A 23,956-nucleotide genomic window follows, 5' to 3' on the forward strand; every position below is an offset into this window, starting at 1 on the left:
AAACATGGATCGGAAGAGATTTACCTTAATCGCCGGCCGTGGTGACTGCACTCTGGTTATCGAAATCTTCGGCCGAGACGCATTCCGTAAAACGCAGACGGCGGAGACCAGACATTATAGCCCTGATGATTGTCCACAGAAAGTTGCAGAATCTCGATAGATTAATCGTTGAGCCACAGCATTACATTACAATAATAGAGCAATAGAATGAATGGAAGTGAAAGCAAACAAGCACGCAACAGAAGAGGGGATATTGTGTATTTTCGCAGTGCATGCGACGTTGAAGAACAGAACAGAAGATGCTGCAATTGCCATTACAAGAAGCTCTACGTACCTGGTGGTGGTGGATCGGAAACTGAAAAAAAAACTCTCCAATTTGAAGCTTTGATCAGAAATGGCTTCGGAAGGAAGTAATTGGAGTGTTGGCCAAGAAGAAGAATAAATAGAAAGAGAGATCACAGTTCACAACGGTACTTTTCAAAATTTTAAAAAAAAAATTACGGAAAATCTCTTCCTCCCGTCCCTCCACGTCCACTCACACGCGCCATTATAAATTCTTCCATTACATTAAATAATTACATTTTTATTTAAAAATCTCCTTATTTATTGTTTGTTCCACTTTCCAGATGTTGTCCCCTATATATCACACACTAATCATTACTGTGTTTAAACCAACGGTACTTTTTTTTCCCTTTTATGTTTCCATGTCAATATTTTTATTTGAATTCTTCCATTATATTACAAACGCCTCCCTCTCCTATTAGAAACATCACACTTGTTGGGGTAGATTTTTACCTATCAATATGGTAAAAAGGTATTTGGATTAAAATCCGTTTAGATTATAACAATTCGTTCAAATCTTTTCGGGTCGAAAATCAAGGCACGAATCAAGTTGCTCATTCTCTACCATTAGCCTGTTAAAATAGTCTGAGTCGATCTGGGAGTGCATTCAAGGGAATGTCTCTAAATCCGACAACACACCATGTTTTACGGACGATCGTAGCCCATATCGGAATTCATGTCGGATAAAAACTAGGGATCACAAATCGAAAATGTCTTCCTCTCGCTCCACGTCTACACACGAGCCCTTATCAATTATTTATTACAATCAATTATTCCATTTTAAATTGTTTTTTTTTATAAATTGTAAAAACCACGTTGAAGCAGGGGTGTCATGGTAATTACACTCTTATAGTTTCAATTATAAAATTTAAATCTTCAATTTTTAACAAATGAAAAAATTATACCCCAAACAAATAAACTTTCAAGCTAAAACATAATACCACTGAAATCTCGATTGCCCTCGTGCCTTCTATGTCATTTCTCCTTTCCGTCCTCGAAGATTTGCACAGTATCCCTCAATTGTGTCTAGGGATGGCAACGGGACGAGGTAGGATCGAGGAGTCATCCCTATTCCCACCTCGTTGGGGAATTTTCTCCCATCTCCACTCCCATTCCCGAAATTTTGGGGGCGGGGACAGGGTTGAGATTCCTAAGGGACGGGTTCCGATAATTTTTTTTCATTTTTTTTATTTTTATGGGTGTTAAAAGTAAAAGAAAAAAAATGGTTAAATGACCCTTGGGTTTGGACTTTAAACAAATTTAAAAATATTAATTAAAATTGATATATATTAATTTAATATATATAAAAATATTAAATGGGGCGAGGTCAAGGATCCCGATTAGGATCCTCGGTTTGGCCCCGTCTTCGGTCAAATCTGGGATTCCCCGACTCGATCGGATAAAATATCTACAGAGATCGAGTCTCGCGGGTTTTTTTGTCATCTCTACTTATTAGATATCTGATTGAATTTTAGACCAAATATTGGAAAATATTTTATTAGGCACAAAATTAAAAAATTTAAAGTTTGGAGTGAATTTTGTAATTTGATATTTTTCTTGGCTGGTGGTTTGTCAGTGGTCAATCGCTTGGATCAATCAAGGGCTCATTTTTTAACTGATTTCAAATTTTTTGTTAAAATATGTATGGATAAATAAATTTAAAAAACTTTTAGAGTATTTTTCATTAATTATTGATTTCCAAAATAAATAACGTCATTCATGAATAATATTTTCAATGTTGCGCATAATACTACTATTTTTATAAGTCGTCCCAACACAATTTTAAAATAAAAAAATAACCGTGTACACTGATCGGTGATCTAATAATAAAAAATGATGGATTCAATCAAACAAAATTGTATTCAGTATTTTTAAATATGTGTTCGGTAATGAATTTTGAAATTGAATCTCAATTAAAAAAATATGTTCAAAGTGCTTGTAGTATATCTGTAAACGAGTACTTACCAACTAAATATTTAGTTAAATCTGAAATAATATTAATTAATTTTTTTAAAAACAAATATTAATATATATAATAAATTTTGGAGAATTATATAATATATTATATTTTACGTATTTTAAATTTTAACAAAAATGAAATGTGTATATGATATGATATTATATTTATCTCTTTTATCGATCTTAATTTCAGAACTTAAAAATAGACAGGAGCCTCCGCCTCTCCAATCCCTATCCAATAGGAGGTAGGCCCAGTCCAACAAATACATTATGCATATGATATTTAATTCCCAAATACTTACTTGATTTTTTTTATTTGAAAAAATAGCAGTTAATTAATTTTAGTTAATAGTGATTATCTCTTACTCGATAATATATCTTAATTAGTTAAAGTTGTGAGTTGTTAAGTCCCTATCATTTGACTCTTGTATTTTGACAAGAAAGACATTTTGACGGTATTTTTTGTATTTAACATATTCTCGTGACTACTTGACTCTTATTTTTAGTTTAAATAAATCAATACATCAAATTAGTATTTTAACAAGAAAGACATTTTGACGGTATTTTTTGTATTTAACATATTCTCGTGACTACTTGACTCTTATTTTTAGTTTAAATAAATCAATACATCAAATTAGTTTCTAAAAGTTAGTTATCTAATTAAATAGTAAAAAAATAATTAACGTAATACTACAAAAGCTAAATATGCCTTCAGAATTTCAAATTCTTATAGGCAATATTGCATTTGTTAGAGCAAAATAAGAGATAATTAAGAAACGTATATTCTCTAACAGCTAAGCAATCATAAAAACGAGATAGAGATGATTTTTTCAGTATTCAAATAGTTTTTTATTGAGACGATATATTTTCATATAAGGTTGTGTATTTACCTGAATAGTCCTAGTTCAAATTAATAATTTCGAATGGGGTACTATTCAGATATGGATGAATTTCATCAAGATTCAAGAGGCATGAAGGAATGTGAGAAGGTTAGAAAAAAAAAAGGGCAAATAATGCTATTATTCACCAATAATATTTTTCTAATTTGTACAGATAATTTTGTTTATGAGAATCAAGTACATTGAAAAGAATGGGAATTTTGTAAACGAAGTGCTGACCAACAAAGTAAAGTAAATGGAGAGAAGAGAAGATGAAGAAAACAAAAGAAAGCTTTAGAACAGAAGCTAATCCAAAGAGTTTTACATGTCAAAGGAGGACCAACCATGGACCACACACAGGTACAGTGTTGCTAATCAAAACACTTTTCCTTTCCTTCACGACGAGCAGCAACCAGACTTTTGGTTCACTGGCTGTCCTCGAATTTTCACGGTTGGCGGCCGCGCATTGTTCATTGGTTGAGTCGCCATCCTGAAAATAATCGTGTTTTACAAATCAGATCATACCAGCTTCGAAAGTGAGGTGTTCATGCCAATTCATACACACGGAAAAGCTTCCTAAACTAGTAGTACAAATGGCTTCAGATAGACTCACAATCACGATATGGATAAGTTTAGGATCGAAAATGTTAAGTTTGTGTACTTTGTGTTTGATTTTGTAGCTTATGATTTGAGAAAGTATGCGAAATCCATACACCTTAGTGTGTGTAATCCATGGATTTAGAAAACTCATGGCTCGGGATGAACAAATCCACATCCTAAACATAGATGCCCTCATAAACCTATCGAACCCAACGCCCGAAGTATTTCTTACTCCTAGATGGTTTAAGCCCTCCCTGATAAGGTCAAAAGTGAACTCACCTATTCTTGATTTCAGCAGCCATGGCCATGAAAGCCTGTTCAACGTTCGTGGCACTTTTAGCACTTGTTTCCATAAAGGGGATTCCAATTTCATCCGCAAATGCCTAAAAAAGAGAACATAAAAGTCTCACTTCTCTAAGCTTTTTCAGGGCCAAAAAGTAAAGAATGAATCTAATGAAATATAATACCTTTGCTGTCTCGTGGGAGACGACTTTGTTTGCTGTCAGGTCGGACTTATTACCCACAAGAAGCTTATTCACGTTTTCACTTGCGTAACGATCAATTTCATTTAACCATTGCTTAACATTATTGAAACTGTCTTGATCTGTAACATCATAAACAACCTGCCAAGAGTTTACAAGATTCAGAGTAACTTACCACGCACGACTAAACCCGATAAACATATATATATAGAGAGTGAGAGAGAGAGTTTTAGGGACTATGTGACTCTTACAATAATGCCATGAGCACCACGGTAGTAGCTGCTGGTTATTGTTCTAAAACGTTCTTGACCAGCAGTATCCCACTGCACATTGTAAGAAAAAGTTTGTTTAACTCCTATTTACAACAATATAATAGCAGTTATGTATAATTTGGAGGGTAAAATGCATTTGAGAGCAAAAAAAAAAAAAAAAAACAAAACAGAAGAGACTTTTCTTATGACCAAAAACAAGTGAAGGTTTGCGGTCGTGTCTCTAATTGTGACAACAATATTTTGTGTGGATTTGATCGTGAGTATCCTGCTTCAGTGTTATGTCTGCTCTCTGCATGTATAGATGGTAAAAAGAGACGTCCTTTTGACATAACATTCTCGGCTGCCTCCGGTCCGGTAGGAAAGAAACCTGTAGCCAGTGACTAGTTCCGTTCTAAAAATAATGGTCTCGACCATACCGTTCAAATTAGTTAACTTAATTTATAAACTGGAACCATGGTATTAAATATCCGTCGATACTTCGACATTCTCATCGACCATTCTCATCGACATGTCCATGTAATGGGTTCAACATCAATATGAAGGGTAAATCGACATTTTCATCAAAGTACAACAAAAATCGACAAAATATGAAAATATCAACAAAATATCACTAATACATACATAATATTAATATTAATCATTTTTAACTTATTTAGAAATAGAAAAATGTTTATTTGTTCAATTAAATATTTTTTACAATTTTTCAGTTTCTCTAACTTTTAAAGAAATATCTATTGACATCGACATTTCCATGAAATTGAGACCTCAACATTTCCATCATTATCAACATTTAAAATCTTGACTGGAACCAACGGTGGTCACATGGGCACTCCAAGTCCGGACCACCGTATCTCAAAGGCAGTTAGTTACTTCCATACAAATTTATAAAATATTTTAAGTGCATTAACGTAATGTCAACTAAAAGCACATTCGAAGCCATGAAAATAAAAGAAAACAACCCACGCGACCTCCAGAATAACTTAGAAAGGAATTTTATTTCGTTAGACGTCAAGTCAACGCTGCACATCAGCCACCTTTATTGGAAGGCATGTGATTAAGACCTCTTATTCTATTCTACACTCAAATGTTTATTTTGTATAGTCAACGCCAGAATTTGGACAAAAATGATATGTACATAAGAAGAAAACTATGAGATATTAAACTTACTATTTGGAGCTTAATAGTCTTCCCATCGAGTTCCACTGTGCGGATTTTCTAAAAGAATGGAAACACAACATATATTAGAACAATTAATTTCTTCAAAGCAATCAATAACAATATCAGAAGAGAATAAAATCAAAACTTACAAAGTCAACCCCAATGGTGCTAATGTAGCTATCCAAATATGAATCGTCCTGGTCAGCAAGAAAATAGAAACAAAAAAATAGTTAAAATTAAACATAAACACTGCAATAACTCCACTCCATTAGTCCAAATACAGCACTTGAGATACAAAAAATATCAGTGCCTAAAGAACAACTACTAAGGGTAACATACAAGTGCCTTTTCGTAACAGAGTCCAAAGAAAAAAGAAACACAATGTATGACTCCAACAATCCAACTGACCAAATTGGTAGAATCAAGACTGCGAACAAAATTGATCCAAAAAAATCCTAAGTTCACTATTAAACAAGTCTGATACCACGACCATCTAAACTAGCCACCACTCCTGAAGTAAAACTGCATACAGAACACTACAACGCACACAAGATGGTTATTCTTAGTCAACTACAAGTCTGCAACAATATATCTCACACCAAAACCACACGACATGTGATAGAAGTTGGAAAACTGAATCAATATGGGGTTATTATGTGAGAGTCAAAATAAAGATAGTATGGGAATAGTATTAATATTGTAGTTAGAGGTAATTAGTTAGGGGTAAGTTTATTATAAATTGAAGTAGTAGGGAGAGAGGGAAGGCATCTTTCGGGAAATAGTTTAGGGCGAAGAACTTAGCATGGTTCTTTGGGAGAGAGATAGCTCTATCGAAAGGCTCTTGATATTGTAACGTCATTTGATATTACAATATAGTTATCTTGTGTATTTAGGATCCTAACATATTAGTTGTGAATTGAAAGCATAACTCAGAACCAAAAAATTTGTGAATTATAAACAAAACAGTAGTAATATCGCTGAGCACTTACTGCAAACCTCAAAAGGAGACATGATTTGCCAACACCAGAATCTCCGATAAGCAAGAGCTTAAACAAATAATCACTGCACAGAAGTAAAATTATTGTTTAGAGATAAATATGAAGTGCAATGATAGATAATTAGGGATAGTTGGATATATCATAAGCGACTATATAGATTGAAAATTTGAAACAAGAAGGACGATAGTAATGCCCATTAGATATTTAAATACACCATTTCTTCATCAAATTGAACATGAAACACTACGTGAACACTGCAAGCAATCATCCTCGATAATCTATTACTGTCTTTTGGAAACTCAGCCAAGCAGATCAATATGTTACAATATCTTCCACGTTCAAATGAATTATGCGCTACTTTCCCATCGTCAAGGACCTAATGATGCCAAAGAGAGTAAACTGCAAGACTTCATTCCGTACCAACTAAATAAAGTGGTCACTAGTTATAGAATGTAAAAGAGATATACAACATAACGAAACGTTGACTTGTATCGTTTTCAGCAAAATCTACAAAACAATACACCTAACCTAACAATTCCAAAATCTATGGAATCTCACTCGAAACTCGAAAGAAGTCTAAGCTTTTTTTTTAATGAAAAATTTTTCAACGATGAGAATTGCTTGAACATAAGGATCGATAACTCGTTGATTATCACCAAACGCTGTTAAACAATAACAGACGCTATCATGCACCCATGACCGAAATTGATCGAATCGCGTGGATCTGATTACAGATCCAAACCGAAAAATCAACCAAGAGCCCCACGGATCATCGATACTCAGGCTTACTGGACTGTGAACAATTAAATTAAGAAGAAGGTGAAATTAAAAAGACAGAAAACTCACAACCTTCTCTACACCACCTACCAGATCTAAGATACTTCCATACAGAAACGCGCAAGTTTCGAAAAACAAAATTGAAATCTAAGAATTCCAAACGAGCAATTTGATCAGAGGAAACGAATTCGAGCTTACTATTCAGGCGTCATGGCTTCGAGCGGTCGAGATCGATGGAATCACGAAGAATTCCACACGGTACTGGAGAGACGTAAAATTTCCCGGCGAGTTTCGATCGGAATGCGAAGAATTTGGCCGGAGAAGAACGGATTTGAATTGAATAGAATTAGAAGGAAAACAAGGCAAAGAATGATTTGTATTCGCGATTCTGAAGAACCTACAAATTTTGCTGAGCAATAAATTTGAAAAATGGAGGTTCCGTAATGACGTAGCACTGCCTTTTGAATGTTGCCACGTGTTGTTTGTTAATTTACGATATTAGACATTTCAAAATATTAATTAACTTATTTTTTAGAGTATTCAAATAAATAAATAGATATCCAACGACCTATAAGAAAAACTATTCATATTTTGACTATACTCAAACTAACAATTAAATTGATGATTTGAAAATAATTTAGTGGATTAGAAGGTTCAATATCGACTCCATGTTAAAGAAAAAAAATTAATGTCTCATTTTTTCCTCTAAATTTTTAAATGTTATATTTCTTTTTCCACTTTCAAATATTGGTTTTTTAGTTCGATTTATAAATTTAATTGTTTCAGTTCGATTATTTATTTATTTTATTTTACGGCTAGTTTTTATGTATTTGTGGTTGTCTATTATTTTATTCTAAAAAAATAAATATATATCTGATCATCATTTTGTATCAAATATTAAATTAAAAACAAAATTTTATATGGAATTTATTGTTTCTTATGTAAAACATTAAAAATCCTTGTATGTTATATTTAAATTTTCGATATATATTATACATTTTATAACTAAAAATGACAGCATAATGTTTTTATTAATATGTTTGAAATTTTGAAAACATTAAATCATAAACAGAAAGAATAAAAAAAAAACAAGCCTTTATTATTTTAAAAAATTGTATGCACATTTATTAAAAATGAAAAATAATAACTATAAACAGCGCCAAATGCTTGTATGTATAGACAAAAATTTGGAAATAAAGATGATGACCCATCCCCTCTTGACTAGTAAATTTTTAATTTAGTTTTTAAATATTTAATTTAATAAGTTTTAAATTTAAACGTTAAAGGTTAAATTTGATATATAGCGAAGACAAAAATTAAATACATGAGAGCGTAAAGGGATAAGATTGAGGCTGACAGAACATGATTTATGTCTGATTCTTATGTCTTTGGAATCTACTTTTTTTTAAAAGTAAAGATAAGATGTGGCCGACAAAATAGGATCTCTTTTCTCTAACGAATCTTATCATAACCAATGCATTCAAAATAAAGGTGGAAAAGTAAATTCTCATAATTACAAACAAATAACTTTACAATAGCAAATAAAGATAGATTTGTATTATCTTCAAACATATTATGTCTTGTCATCGAGAAAACAACTTTATATCGTCACCCAATTTCTTTCAATAATTCGTATGGTTTGCCTTTCAAAATTTTCTAAGAACAAGAAGAAGCTTTTATTATTTTCAAAATTTGTAAAAATGTAGATTAAAAATGAAAAACAATAAATACAAACAACGCAATGTTTGTATTTATAGACAAACATTTGGAGATAAAGGCCACGACCATCCTAGTAAATTTTTAATTTAGTTTTTAATATTTAATTCAATAAATTTTAAATTTAAAAGTTAAAATTAACTTTGAATTTAATATATGGAGAAAAACAATAGGATTAAAAAATATATAGGGGTAAAATAGTCAAATAAATAGAGTTGGCCATGGCCGCCATTCATAGAAGTAGAAGGGTCGTTTCGTAATAATATTGTTGCAGACGCGCTACGGAGTGTTTCCTCGTCACTTCGTTGACACGTCGGCTTAATAATAATTTTACCGGTTAAATTATAAAAAGCACCTTTAAATTTGGCTATTTGTTTAGAAAATATTTCTATTTTTTAAAAGTTTCAATATTATTTGTTTCAAAAATACTTTATGAACAAATATCCACTAATATACTAAACAAAAAATTGATACGCCAGAGTATGAACGATGTGTTAATTAATAAAGATTTATTTGGAACAAATAAACTACAACAAATTAAATTTTAACCTTTAAGGAGGTCAACTATGAATCCATTATTATTTTTAAGCATGAATATTTTTACCGTCATTGAGATCATTTTTTTTTATTTGTAAATTTCAATTAATTGTTCCTGTCTCCTAACTTCTATTAACTATCACGTCGTTTCAAATTCTGCGACGTTAATTGATATATTTTTGAAACATTTTGTGAAGGGGTCAATGATGATATTTAAAATTTTTAGATGCTAGGTGCATTTTTTAAACAACTGGCAGAATTCAATGATATTTTTTTATATAGTTTTAGCCTAACTTATAAAAAGGAGAGTCAAACGGGTATGGAATGCCATGTGCACACTTTACTTGTGTGATGTTCTTTTTTTTTTAGTTCAACCATACATGATTGAAATTTTAGTAAGAGTTATAGTGTCTTAACCTTGAGTTATGTTTAGGTCGTAGGTAAAAATATATCATTGCAAACATCTACCGTTTCTTTTTCTTCCTTTTTTTTAGAGACACAATGAGTTAAAGCTAGCATAAAATGAACCAATTAAATAAGTGAATATGCATCATCTCATAATTGATGATTTAATTTTTCCCCTTTCAACTTTTGAACTCAAAACATGTTATATATGGATAAATGATAATTAACTTATGGGAACAAGTATAACACCTACCTTTTAAGTGCTAAGGCGTGCAATTTCAACTATAAATACAATATTAGTTTAAATTGCATGAATCTTGAATGAACATTGGTATTCGTGCAATTTCAACGAACTTCAATCGAGAGTTTGTTGAAATTAAATGAATCTCGAGAACTAGTAATTTCAGTTGCCAATCTAAACATAACTCAATGGGTCAAGACACATATGTTTGACATGTTATACTAAAAAAACAAGGTATGTTGAAATTGCATGTTATACTAAAAAAAATAAGGTCGATTGAAATTGCACGGATATTACATGAAACTAGCTCGGGATTCATGCATTTTCAGGTGAGATTGCATGAATTTCACTGAGGATTATGTAATTTCAATATTGCATGAATCTTGACCCGATTTTATACCATCTCAGTCAAGATTTGTTAGATTGATTTTTTTTTTTTTAAAGTAAACACGTGAGTGATGTTTATACTCGTGCTATCACTTTGTGAAATAGTGTTCATTTTAGATGTTGAACTTGAATGGAGTATGATTGGAAGTTATTTTCATAACTAAGTTGATTTTCTTTTATAGTTTTGATTCTTATGTTCATGTTTTATTTCATTATTGTCTTTCTTCTTTGCATTCCATAGTCAACTCTGTTTGATCCCTTTGTCCCTTGATTTCAAGTCGTGAAATGCATTGTTTTTTATCATTGCAATATACCTAACACTTGAAGGAAAAAAAATATCCCATTTGAAGACAAAACTTTCTAAAATTCAAATCACATTATCCAAAATTTTTGTTAACACCTTATGTTAATTTTTATATTATTTTAGAAAATTATTATCATTTCTACAATTTAATAAAACATATTTACATAAAAAAAATTATTATGTCGATACATTCAAGTAATTAAATTTGATATTCTTGTTTGCTTGAACTTTAACGAATTTGATCGACATAGCTAATACAACCGCAACATAACTTGTACGAGATTCTACAACTGAAACTAGGATGCTCGTTTTTCCAATTATGAAGTATGACTAGATAATCTCACCAATGTTTACGCTATTCAAGTTGACATTTTCGTTTCCGCTTCGTCCATCACCGTTCACGCGGGTGCTTTCCTGAAATCTGAAAGCATAATACCAGTTGTTTGATGCGAAGCAAATTGGTGGTAGAAGATTCGAACTCACAACTTTTTAATAAAACTATACTAATTACCGATGAGATCAGCTGAGTCCACGTTGGGAAAGCATCAACAAAAATGTTTTGCATGGGAGTTAATTTTGTATTTAATGAACAATGACAAAATTTTAAAATTACAGATAAATAACATAAGCCGAAATTGGAAAAAAATTATTTTGAGGCGTTGGTCAAATTTTCTAAAATCCATCGCTCATCGGTTCGTTGTACGCCACGAGGTTTGAGCCATCCCTCGCGCTTTAATTTCTCCGGCGACCGAAAAACGAAGAAGATGAAGAGAGCGTTGAGCGCTTCCAGAGTCTCCGACAAGATGTTACCAAGTTCGTCATCGTCGTCGTCGTCGCAATCCGCAATCTTCAGATCTTCGAGCGTGAGTTCCGCCTTGGACTCAGAGCTCTACCTGCCGATGAACAATCCGTTCTCTCACGCGGCCAAGAAAGAACGCCGCCGCTTTAAGCTAGCGAAGGCCTACATCCATTTCATCCCCGTCGTCGTCGTCTTCTGCGCTGTCGTTCTGTGGCTCTTCTCCGATCCAGGTACTGAAATAACTCGAGTGAAAGATGCGCATAGATCGACATCAACCATTTGATATCAAAGACGATACATGGTTAAGAAACAGAATATTACAGAGAAGTTATTGCTGTGGTAAATTTTCCTTATGGATAGCAATGGATTACCGATTACGCGAGCCGAGCACGGTGCTTGAAATCAATTGGAATCTGGTCTAATGGACCTTGTCGTCCTCGTATTATATGCGCTTGTTGTTTTGATATTGGAAGTGGTTAGTTGTTGTATTGAAGAAACGAGGATTGATGGGAAGTTTTCATGGTGGCTTATAGATAATCGCTGAAGTAGTAGTGCTGATGGACTTGAAATTAGATAGAGAACGTTGGAATAGGGGTTTACCAGTTATAAATTAAAGATTAGTCACGGTCGTATCATAGTACTTATGAATTTTGGAATTGGGAATTAATTGAATATGTTGTCGCTATGTAGCTATGGTCGAAAGAAATTTTCAGATGACAGTGTATGCGCATCGGATTAGGAAGCTTTATTGTGAATGTGTTGCTCTCCATGTTATTTGACTAAGTACCAGTTTGATATTTTGCTCTCCATATCGTGTAATTTAGGGCTTCAAACTTGATATCTTTTGAACTTAAATTTTCGAACATTAGATGATACAAAAGAAAGATACATACAAGCACCCCTTGGTCTTCGGTTGCCTTATCTTCTGTTGTTCTAGCGGAAATTCATTTTTAATGCTAAATGGTGACGGTAATGTGATTACTGGGACTGTAGACCGTATGATTTCTGCCATCTATATGTGCGAGTTTCTGAGCTTGCTTTGTGCAGTACTGACTCTTTGGTGAACTTACGAATCGGAACCTTCATTATTCGTCCAGGAACTGCAGTACAATAATTAGTAACTTAACATGCTTTAAAGGTCTAAGAGATTAAGTCGCACTACCTTAGACAGGATGACTTTGTTTTAAAATTGTTTTCCTCCCTATCTAGCATGCTAGCAAGTCAAGTCACCCCTTTTATGAGATGTTCTTATGATTTTTTTTTTCTCTTTTTGGATATCCATGAGAATCGAGGCCAGCTCGTGCACCTCGCCTATCTCATCGGACCACAACTTGATTCTATTATATTAGGTTGACAAGGAAACTTACGGAATATACTTAGTAGACGTTTTCAATGAAAGAGTGATTTCTTATAAAAAAAATACTTAGTAGATGTTTTAGTGTTGAAACAAGTCTTATGCTATGTGTTAGTGACGTTATTTGTTTCCCAGAAGGTACTTGAAGAGTGCACTCATTTTATTCTCTATCTTGATTGGTGGTTCTATTATTAATATGGTAAATAGGCAGGCGTGACAGTACAAATTTACATGTGTAGGTTCATAAACAGTTTAGAAACCTTGAATTTGGATATTCAATATGAAGTTTCATATTCATTAACAGAGTTTGTTACTTGCTGGATTGGTTATGGTCTATGAATCTGACTTCTATAAAGGATAACAAATATAGATAAAGTTGTTTCTTCTGAGAAACTTACTTGAATTGTCAGTTACTCAAATTTAAGTATGTGATCTTCATCTTGTTGGATGGTATGCTGAACTAGGGAGCAATAGAATTGACCATCCCATTGTATCAGTTTGTTATCCCCATATGACTTACTCTTAAGCGTTGCAATAAGAATACTATTAGTTATTAGGATGTTAATGATATATTAGTAATCGGGTTAGGAGTTTGGTTATAAATAGAGTGAGGGGAAGAGATGAAGATAGGAAATTAGTGAGTATGATTTAGGCTTGAGTAAAAATACTCGAAGAGGAGGTCCAAGTACTTCGAATTACTTGGCAGTTATTGTAGTTTCTATTTCTCTTATATTTCAAGTTGTTCAGATTCGATCATGTTGTTTACTTGATACTTTTATGGTATGTATGGTTATGTATGTGGCTAGAAAACTGATGTAAGTATATCTCTGATGAGTGAGAGAGAGGACAAAGGACTGTTTGAGAACTTGTATTCTTGACTTCTATTCCTTGATGAAGGAAATTGGTTCTGGTTGCACAGTGGGACGTGGTTCAACAAAAGTTGAATCACTTAAACTCTTATGTCTTCTTCCCTATCCTCGATCTTTCTTTTACTGGACTAGTTCATGTTGTTCTTAAAACTCGACACCTTGCAGCCCCAGGCAAACCTAGGTATTAAATTTGATCTTCTGAAAACTTTTCCAATTTTTTGCTTTGTACCCACTACCCAGTAATTATGATGCTCAGTGAAGTATTGGACTTTTACCTTCTTTTAATAATCAGTCAGAGGTCTTCTATGGTTTTATGATTCACAGACAATGCTGAAGTTATGTTCTCTGATTAGAATTACACAGATTGCCGACCAACTAAATCATATTAAACTAAGGAGGTCTCTGATCTGACTTCCCCAGATCAATAAACAAAACTTTTCGACTTCCTGTTTCTCAATCGAGTTCTTAACAATTTGTATTTTACCATTTGATTCTATAGAAAGTGCCCTTCTCGTTTGGAAGGGCAAAGCCAAAAAGTATCAAACATAAATAAGAAAACAAGGTTTTCAGTTTGTTCATCTTCATTTATTCATTTCATATAATAATTTTTATGTCGACCGTTTATTTGTCCCATCATATGATATGACTTGCGCAGGTTAGCTCCAGAGCCCGTGAACTAGTGGCCTTGGTTATTTTTATGATGGCCCGATGTCACTTCTTTTTGTTGTGCTGTCTGAAATCTGCAATGGTTTAATTTTGTATCTGATGGGTAGGCCATAATACGTTGGGAAGGCCCATCCATCGCATTTGGATCGTTCCATCAATATTGTTGTGGCTTTGAATTTGAAAATGATAGTTTTACTAGAATATTTACGATCTATAGAAGAAAGGAAAAGTTAAATTCCTCCCTTCATTTATCATTATTTCTTTTACCTCAAAGAAATCCAATACTGTTACAATGAAGTAATTATGAATTCTAGTTTTGGTGCTGTTGGCAGGTTCACAGTTCAGCGGAGGATGAAGAACTTTTCTTTGATGGACCTTTCAAGTCTTCGGCATTTGAGTACTGGAAGAATCCAACGAAGACGGCTGGAAAAATTGCCCCCACATAATGGCATTCACAGGAAGGTTGTCGTGCAGCAGTTGTAGATAAGGGATTTCTGTTCTCTTTACTGTTTTTTCCCCATCTTCACTATGACTCAATTAATGATATATAGCTTGCTCTATTGCTAGTTTGACATGGAATTGTCTGACTAGATTTGAAAACAGGTTAGCCATGTGCAATAAGCACTTTCTGAGAGAAAATAAAATAAAATAATAAAATTTGTTAAGTGCTCTTTTTTGTTTTTGAATTATGGAAAAAGCCCTTTTTGACATGTAGCCAAATATCAAAATAAAATTTTAGAAGTGTTTAATAAACACATAAAGATATCAAAAAATTATACCAAACACACTATTATCTTCCAATTTGGTCATGATGTAACATTGCATTGTACCAAGTAAGAAACTTGCTTGTAAAATTTGGAATTTGTAGTTTGAAGCTGATGGTCATTCTTTAGGCTGTTGTGACAGAAAGGTTTCAATGATTGTTTAGTGGTGAAGGGGATGCAAAAGGATTTAACAATTCCATTACAATATGCCATTCTAAAGGTAGGCGGAAGGTGTAGATAAAAGATGAGGTGATATTCTTAATTTGTTAGAGCTCTTTTAAGAATGGAATCCAATGCCTTTTTCCGTCCATCTTTTAAAAATATTAAGTTGGACACTTTGGTCTCTGGTTCTCAGTATCTAATCCTCTTTCATCATGGGCTGGTGCTTTACAGAAAGGTATCATAATGAGTGTTTTATTGCTAATATTCAGAATTATCATTGAATTTTTACCGTGTTTATCAGTAGGCTACCATTAAAAAATTGACAATTAAGAAAGATGAATGTATAAATGACGAGTGATAAAACATAATAAATAATTGTCAATATCTTAATGCTAGTTACTTACCCAACCAAGTTTTATCCACTTTTACCCCTCACTTGCTTATTTCTCCCTTAGAAATATAATAGTATGTGATATTGCATTGACTATTGTCTGGGCTTGTAGAACTTTTTTTCCCAATAAACAATAGATGAGGATAGAGGTTTGAACACATGATTTTTTGATCAGACATACATGCCTTGTCAGTTGAGCTAGGCTCATATTGCCTTGGACGGTAGAACTAAAAAAATGCATCTGGATTTGTATAATAATATTGGTTAACAAATAGATTACTATATTAAATAGGATGGAAATAGAGCAGTAAGAATTTGAATTCGAAGTTTTTTATTCTAATATAACAATAATTCATCATTAGATCTACAAATTTAGGCTAATAGATAAGATAAATTTTGTGTTTTTTAATATTTTGTTAATTATATTGGTAGAATTTTGTGGAGGTGTATTCATCTTATTTGTATGCATTATGTGCAATTTCTGGATTCTACTGCTCATGCTGCAATTTTTCTGCCAGCCTTTTCAGGATAAGAATTCTTGGGATTGTGGAACATTTTTCACTGAATGTTAGGTTTGGTCTCTTTCTTTTTGTAATCACTGATACCAGCGTCATCTAGTTTGCCAATTTAAAAGAAAAATCCTTCAATATTGAATGCTGTTAGAGCCACACACGTATATTATATATATGTTCTTTTTTTTCCGAGTTCATTCTCACACGAGATGAGAATTCGAACCTTCTGTTGGAAGATATATGTCTTAAACCAATTTAATTTTGCTTAGGTTGGCTCAATTTTTAAAATTTATTTGTTAATTATTTTTACTTTTTGTTAGGATTATTTTTTAAAATAAGCTTCTTTACCTACACTTTCTTTGTTTCATATTCAATACCTTAGAGATGTTTTATGAAATCTAGCCAATTTTTAAAAACTAAAAAGAAACTAGTTTCCATTTCTTTTACATTTCTGTTTTTAAATATAGGTTATTTTACCAACAATTTCTTTGTTTTGTATTTTATTTCTCTTTAGAAATAGTTTTAATTTGTAGCTATTTTTTTAAAAAGAAAACCTGTCTGTTAACTTGCAAAAAAGAGAGAAGAAAATATTATTTGTGAAATTTGACTTGTATTGCAAAAGGTCCTCTAGAAAAGGACAAAACGGAATAAAGAAATTATTACTAAACATCTTAATGGAGCTTTAACTACTACCAAATATCATTAGAAAAATCAATAATCTTTCTTGAATTAGGAAAAGATTAACGTTTTTCCTTTTTGATATAGAAAGAGAAAATCACTAAGTAAAAAGTAAAAACTCCCATCTTCCTCTCCTCCCCTTTTACATACACATATACATATACATACATATATATATTTATATATATATGTTTTCTATTCATGAGTTGATGTTGGATTTTGGTGTTTGTTTGTTTAAAAGCTCCATGTGAACATCGTTTTCCCACTCAGTCATTTTGTTGCAAATTTTAGCCCCACCACTACCACACTTTCCTTGTAATGCTTATGCTGCCACACTACTAAGTTAGTTTTCCATTTTCTCTCCCCTAAAAAATTATTACAGGCTGCTCTTTTATAATCCTTGGATGATATGGATGATGTTCAAAATCTAAATTTGAAATACAGTTTTAAATTCCCTCTCATGTAAATGACAATATAGACTAATTATTGTTGGGCATGTCCACGACATAACAATCTTTTTTATTCAATCTTTATTTGTTCCAATAATTATTAGGAACATTGTTACGCTAGCTTGTACTCTTACATATTTAAAAAAAGAAAAAACTGTTGGATTATAGAGTGGTGTTCAAAGTCTATTTATCCTAATAATCGTTTGATATATATTTGAAATACAGTTCTAAATTCTCTCTCATATATCTAACATGATAGAGTTATCAGCACATTACTATTATTTTTTTTTAACATAAGTTTTCATTGAAGATATGAAAAGGAACAAAATGTTCAAAGGTACAAACTCTCGAGAGAGTGAAATGAAAATAATGGTTTGGATGATAGGATGATGTTTGAAGTCTATTTATTCCTAGTAATCTTTTCTTATAGATTTGAAATACAATTTTAAATTCTCTCTCATGTATCTGACAATGTAGAGGAGTTATTAGCCACATTGTTTTAATTACAGTTGGATGATAGGATGATGTTGATCAAAGTCTATTCGTTCCTAGTAATCGTTTGATATAGATTTGAACTACAGTTTTGAATTCTCTCTCATATATATGATAGAATAGAGTTATCATTCACATTGTTTTAGGATGATGTTCAAAGTCTATTTGTCTCTAGTAATAGTTCGTTATAGATTTGAAATACAGTTTTAAATTTCTCTCATATATCCGATAGAATAGAGTTATTAGCCACATTGTTTTTGGATGATGTTTAAAGTCTATTTGTCCGTAGTAATAGTTCGTTATAGATTTGAAATACAGTTTTAAATTTCTCTCATATATCTGTTAGGATAGAGTTATTAGCCACATTGTTTTTGGATGATGTTTAAAGTCTATTTGTCCCTTTGTCCCTAGTAATAGTTCGTTATAGATTTGAAATACAGTTTTAAATTATCTCTCGTATACTTGACCGTGTAGAGTTATTAGCCACATTGTTTTTAATAATTGTTGGATGATAGGATGATGTAAAAAGTTTATTTTTTCCTAGTAATAGTTCATTATAGATTTGAAATACAGTATTAAATTTCTCTCATATATCTTGCAGCGTAGAGTTATTAGCCGCATTATTTTTAACCATTGTTGGATGATAGAATGATGTTTAAAGTCTATTTATTCTTAGTAATTGTTTGTTATAAATTTTGAAATACAGTTAATGTAGAGTTATTAGTCACATTGTTTTTAATAACCGTTGAATGATAGGATGATGTACAAAGTCTATTTGTCCCTAGTAATTGTTCGTTGTAGATTTGAAATATAGTTTTAAATTTTCCTAGTAATTGTTCGTCGTAGATTTGAAATACAGTTTTAAATTATATCTCATATATATGATATCGTAGAGTTAACAGTCACATTATTTCTAATATTTCATTTTTGTTGAGTACAAAAAGTAGAGGTGGGAATTTGAAATCATGACCTCTAGATCATAATTAAGTGTCAATTACTGTTGAACTGAACTCATATTAACACATTATTTCTAATAACCGTTGGACGATAGGATGATGTTTAAAATCTATTTGCCTCTAATAATGGTTTGATATAGATTTAAAATACAGATTTGAATCCTCTCATATATGTTATAGTGTAGAATTGTCAGCCAAGTTGAATACTTTCTCTATCATATGTTTTTTTTTTTTCCTCTCAAAAGAAGATTCAAGTGGACAAAATTCCCACAACCAAAGGCAATTTGGCTTCCACACATTGCTTACATCGACAGCTGGCAGATGACTTTTCCTCTCCCATTTTCTTCCCCACTTTCCCACACAAAGCCCCCATCCATCACATCTCATTACTCTCTTTCCTTCCCCACAGCTCTCTCCATCTGCCCTCAGAGCCTACCAACTAACCTCAAGGAAAAATGTATGGTTTTTAAACCTCTTTCTTGGATTCTTTTCTCAAAATTCTTCAACTTTTGGCCTTTTAGATTAGAAAAATACTTAGATGCTACCAATCACCGTTAAATTTTGATAGGTAGGAAAGAGAAAGACAGAAAAGTAGATATTTTCTTTCTTTTTTTTCGTTTTTTAAAAAAATGAAGGTGTCAAATTTTTGTTAGTAATCAGTACATAAATTGGAGTAACTAAGTATTATTCTCTAGATTAAGTGCTAGAGCTGCATTCTTTATTGATTATTGATCACTCATTAGCTGTACCATTAATAGTTGAGAATGATGAATAGTTTATCGTCCTACATTTTGTTTCTTCTTTTTGTTCACATTATTTCCTTCAATTGCCACATTATTGCAACTCCCTATTTATATGGAGAAATTATTTGAAGTAGCTTTAATTTACGACGGCTACTAATTATCGAATTTCTCTTCCATGTGATATTTAGTCATGTCGTAATAGTCATGTTAAATAATTTTTTTGAAATTAGAGAAATACTCTTACCCTTATTGTTTTTGAATTCTAGACGTGGAAGGCTCGATCTTTTGAACTTTAAACAAGGTTATCATGATGTGTTAAACAATTGAGCTAATCTAACCTGATTCTTTTTAAGTGTAATTTACAAGATGTATATCACTAAATTGACATGAAACCACCAACAAGGAACAAGTCTGTCTTATTCAGCTAAAAAAAAATCATCAAAATGCTAACAAATAACTGTTACATCCCACAAATCACTCATGGCGCTCTCAAGAATCATCCGGGAGAGAGAGAGAAGAAAAAAGAAAGAAAAAGAATACACAAATGAGTATCTCTTAATCTACAGCAATTGTCTTCTCTCTGCTGTTAAACTAGGAGGACTGCGAGGCCACCCAGGACCGCCGCAACAGCCACCTTGTTCCCGCCGTGCGCGACGGCTCCGGAGCCAGGATTCGACGGCGGCGCCGGTGGTGGCGTCGGAGACGGCCCCGGAGACGGCATGGATGATGGGCTTGGGTTTGGAGGTGATGGCGGGCTGTCCGGCATTGGGCCTGGGCCTGGGCTTGGGCTTGTTTCCATAGACGGCGGAGTAGCCGCCGGGGGCATGGCGGGTGGAGTCGCGGCCGGTGGAGATGAGATACTCGGCGGCGGTGATGCTGCAGCGGGAGGCATGGCTGGCGACGGAGGCATGGCGGCGGAGGGAGGCGGCGCTGAAACCGGAGGTGGGGTTGTGGGGGGCGGGGCGACGGCGGCGGGAACTGGAGCGGGGGATGGAGCTTGAGCAATGGCGGAGGCTGCAAGAGAGAGAGAGAGAGCAAGCACGAGCATGGCACATGCGGCGGCCATAGCTCAAACTGATCAAAGAATGAGAGAAGAAGAGAAAGCTCGGGACAGGCTGAATTTGGGGAAGGTTGATATATAAAGAGGAAGAAGGGAGAAGTTTTGTGATTGCTAAACTCTCACCTATGAGTGCATACCTTTTTCCATGCTATCATTCCTATATGCTACACCTACACAAATCTAGATAATTTGGATAGAATAATACTTAAATGTTTACCGATCTTTCAGAACTCAAGTGTATCATACTCTCTTTATTCATATTATGGCTTTGCATTTAAAAAAATTATTTTTTAGTGTTGATGGATTCCACGTCCCTTTTAATATGATGTTGATGTGGCAGATAGTGAATGAAAGAAGCATTCATATGTACAACAAAAATGGACACTACAGGAAGCACTTGAGTATTCTATATTCTTAAATTGGGAGGTAGATATATTTTTTTTTCCATTTTCTTGGAAGTTGATGTCAAAAATATAAATATAAGTTTTTTTATCCTTTTCTTTGAAGGTTTGTGTGGTTGAATTAAAAAGAAAAAACTTTTTAATACAACAATATAAGGATATAGAAATTTGAACTCTTGATAAAGTGCCTTAACTAGTTAAACTAAAGACAATTGAGATTTTATCGATATAGTTTTTCTAACCAATAATATTAAATACCACAAGAAAACATTGAAAAAGTGTTATACATTTTGGCCTTTAATTGTTATTTTAGTTATTGATCCTATTACTCTTTTGGATTTATTTAAATTGATTTCTTTACCAAGAATTGCCTAAAAAACACAATGAAATATGCACCTAAAAGAAAAAAAAAAAACACAACCATTTTCACAAAATTTATTTCCTTTCTGATACATTTTCTTCTTACCAATCAACAATGTCTATACATAATACATAAGAAAATTCAAAATGCTAAAATGGGTATAATTTAACTGTAATTGACGTCTACTTCCTTCCTTGAGGTCAGAGGTCGAAATTTTCATACTTGCTTTAGTAAAAGAAAGAAAAGAAAACTCAAAAGGATAATTAATGATTTAATTGATAATTTTGTTTAGCTAAAAGCCTAAAAATAATCCAAAACTTAATCACTTAAAAAAATGTAAGTTTTTTTTTTAATATATACATGTAAATGCATGCATATGGCCTTTAATTGGCCTAGACTACTTTCCAAAAAGAATACTTTAAAGTAGTTCTCTTACGTAAAAATTCTAAAACTTTTATTTGAAAAAAAAATTTCTAAAACTTAGTGCCCTCCACTTGTAATATCATTTTCTCTGAGAGAGATAAAAATATCCTTTTGGGAGGAGAGAGAGGGGACAATTTGGGGACAAATGCAAATGAAATAAAAATAATTCATTTGGGAATAGGACATTGCCACAAGAATTATTATTAAAAAATTATACAAGAAATGTGGTATTTGGCAATAAGGATGAAAACCACTCAATTATATATATATATAAAGATTACATTGAAAATAGTGGGTTCAACCTTAAAATCATCACATAGAAGCCAAATTCCTCTTTGATAATTTTGCCTCCTTAATTATTGTAAAATGCATCACTATAAATGTCATTCTTTCATTTCAACTCTAAGTTTATATTTTCAGTAGGGATGGAAATGTCAAAATCTCAATTTTATAAAAATATCGATAGAAGATCGATATTGGTAGGTATTTCTAAAGAATTGTCAACATAAAAAATTCATAAAAACTATTTAAATCAAGAAATAAATCTTTCACAAATTTTAAATAAGTTAAAAGTACTAGTATTAATATTATAATGTTCATATTAGTGACATTTTGTTGATATTTTTAAATTTTGTCGATTTTTTAAAGATATTAAGAAAATATTGATTCACCTCTCATGTCAATGTGGAACTTATAAACATATAGAAATATCAACATGTCGATTAAAATTTAATAATATGGTTTAGATTCATAATTACCCCGGGATAAACTACCACAATATTTTGACCTAAAAAAACCCACAAAATTTGTAGTACTATACTCTCTGTAGCACTGTTACAAATTTTAGTTTACATCATAATTTTAGAACTCATGTGCATGTTTCTCTCTTATACTTATGAGTTTGTATAGATTTCGTCTTTTAATTTTAACCTATCGATATAGTCTCTGAATCTTAAAAAGTATGATAAAATTATGATGTGTACCTCTGGTACATAATAATATTGATGTTATCAACAATTAAAAAGAACTAGTTAACCATAAGATTTCAAAATTAAATTTTTTTTATTTACTCCATTTTGATCATTGGGGTCGGTTTACTCTGTTGAATCAAAATCTAAATCGATGTATAGATTGATGGTTCAACATTAACTTTGTCAAAAAATCAAAAAAATCAAAAATTGAGTCAAATCAATATGTTTCCACCTTATTTAATAATTACAGGGACTTAGGACCACCGAAGAATTAATAAGTTAAATACGGATCGAAAAAAGTTGAAATATTTAAAAGTAGACGGACCATTAAAAAAAATAAGGATGTATCTGAAAACAGAAATTTGAAAAATGATTCAACGAAAATATATTGTATTTTTTATTTTCAGATATATGTTTGGAGATGTTTTGTAATATATTAATGAGTCGTTGGTCACCAACTAAATATTTAGTTTAATCTAAAATATTATTAATTTATTTATTAACATAAATGTTATAAATTTGGTTATAATTAGTATTTTACAATATTATATAATTTATAATATATTATATTTTACCTGTTTTAATTTTAACAAGAATGAAATAAATTTATAAGATGAAATAATGTATTTTTGTCAAAGTTTTTATCTTTTTAAATATAATTTACATTTTTAAGTTTTTGAATTCAAATTTTGAAAACACTAAAAACATACCATTATTTAGAATTTTCACTATTTAGATTACAGAATCTCAAAATAATTTTCGAAAACAATCTAGATATTCATTAAATTCATTTGATTCAGATGCCCTACCAAAACTGCCCTGAAAATTTAATCTTCTGTAGTAGTGAAA

At 32.1% G+C, this 23,956-nt stretch overlaps 1 protein-coding gene and 1 long non-coding RNA gene across 2 annotated transcripts; one reads left to right on the forward strand and one right to left on the reverse strand.

The window, feature by feature from the left end:
• Window positions 1-3,296: 3,296 nt before the first annotated feature.
• On the reverse strand, window positions 3,297-7,875 carry LOC111022645 (GTP-binding protein YPTM2). The gene is made up of 8 exons (XM_022299828.2): window positions 7,665-7,875; window positions 6,681-6,753; window positions 5,841-5,888; window positions 5,701-5,748; window positions 4,513-4,584; window positions 4,247-4,402; window positions 4,059-4,162; window positions 3,297-3,669 (listed from the first exon to the last, which is right to left on the reverse strand). Exons 1-8 carry the CDS (start codon window positions 7,676-7,678, stop codon window positions 3,576-3,578), a joined length of 609 nt encoding a protein of 202 aa, XP_022155520.1. The 5' UTR covers window positions 7,679-7,875; the 3' UTR covers window positions 3,297-3,575.
• A 3,774-nt stretch (window positions 7,876-11,649) lies between these two features.
• Window positions 11,650-15,409, forward strand: LOC148208768 (uncharacterized). Its single transcript, XR_015788402.1, has 2 exons — window positions 11,650-12,085; window positions 15,077-15,409. It is a non-coding gene; the product is annotated as an uncharacterized LOC148208768 (long non-coding RNA).
• Window positions 15,410-23,956: the final 8,547 nt, after the last annotated feature.

Source organism: Momordica charantia (genome assembly GCF_013281855.1).
Source record: "Momordica charantia cultivar OHB3-1 chromosome 10 unlocalized genomic scaffold, Mcharantia_2.0 BLBB01000010.1, whole genome shotgun sequence".
Classification (NCBI taxonomy): Eukaryota; Viridiplantae; Streptophyta; class Magnoliopsida; order Cucurbitales; family Cucurbitaceae; genus Momordica; species Momordica charantia.

Excerpts from the sequence above, each read along its gene's own strand:
- LOC111022645 (XM_022299828.2), bottom strand. Across the intron at positions 4,403-4,512 it reads GTGGTGCTCATGGCATTATT|GTTGTTTATGATGTTACAGA; the intron begins GTAAGAGTCACA and ends AACTCTTGGCAG. Across the intron at positions 3,670-4,058 it reads GCTGCTGAAATCAAGAATAG|GATGGCGACTCAACCAATGA; the intron begins GTGAGTTCACTT and ends GATTATTTTCAG.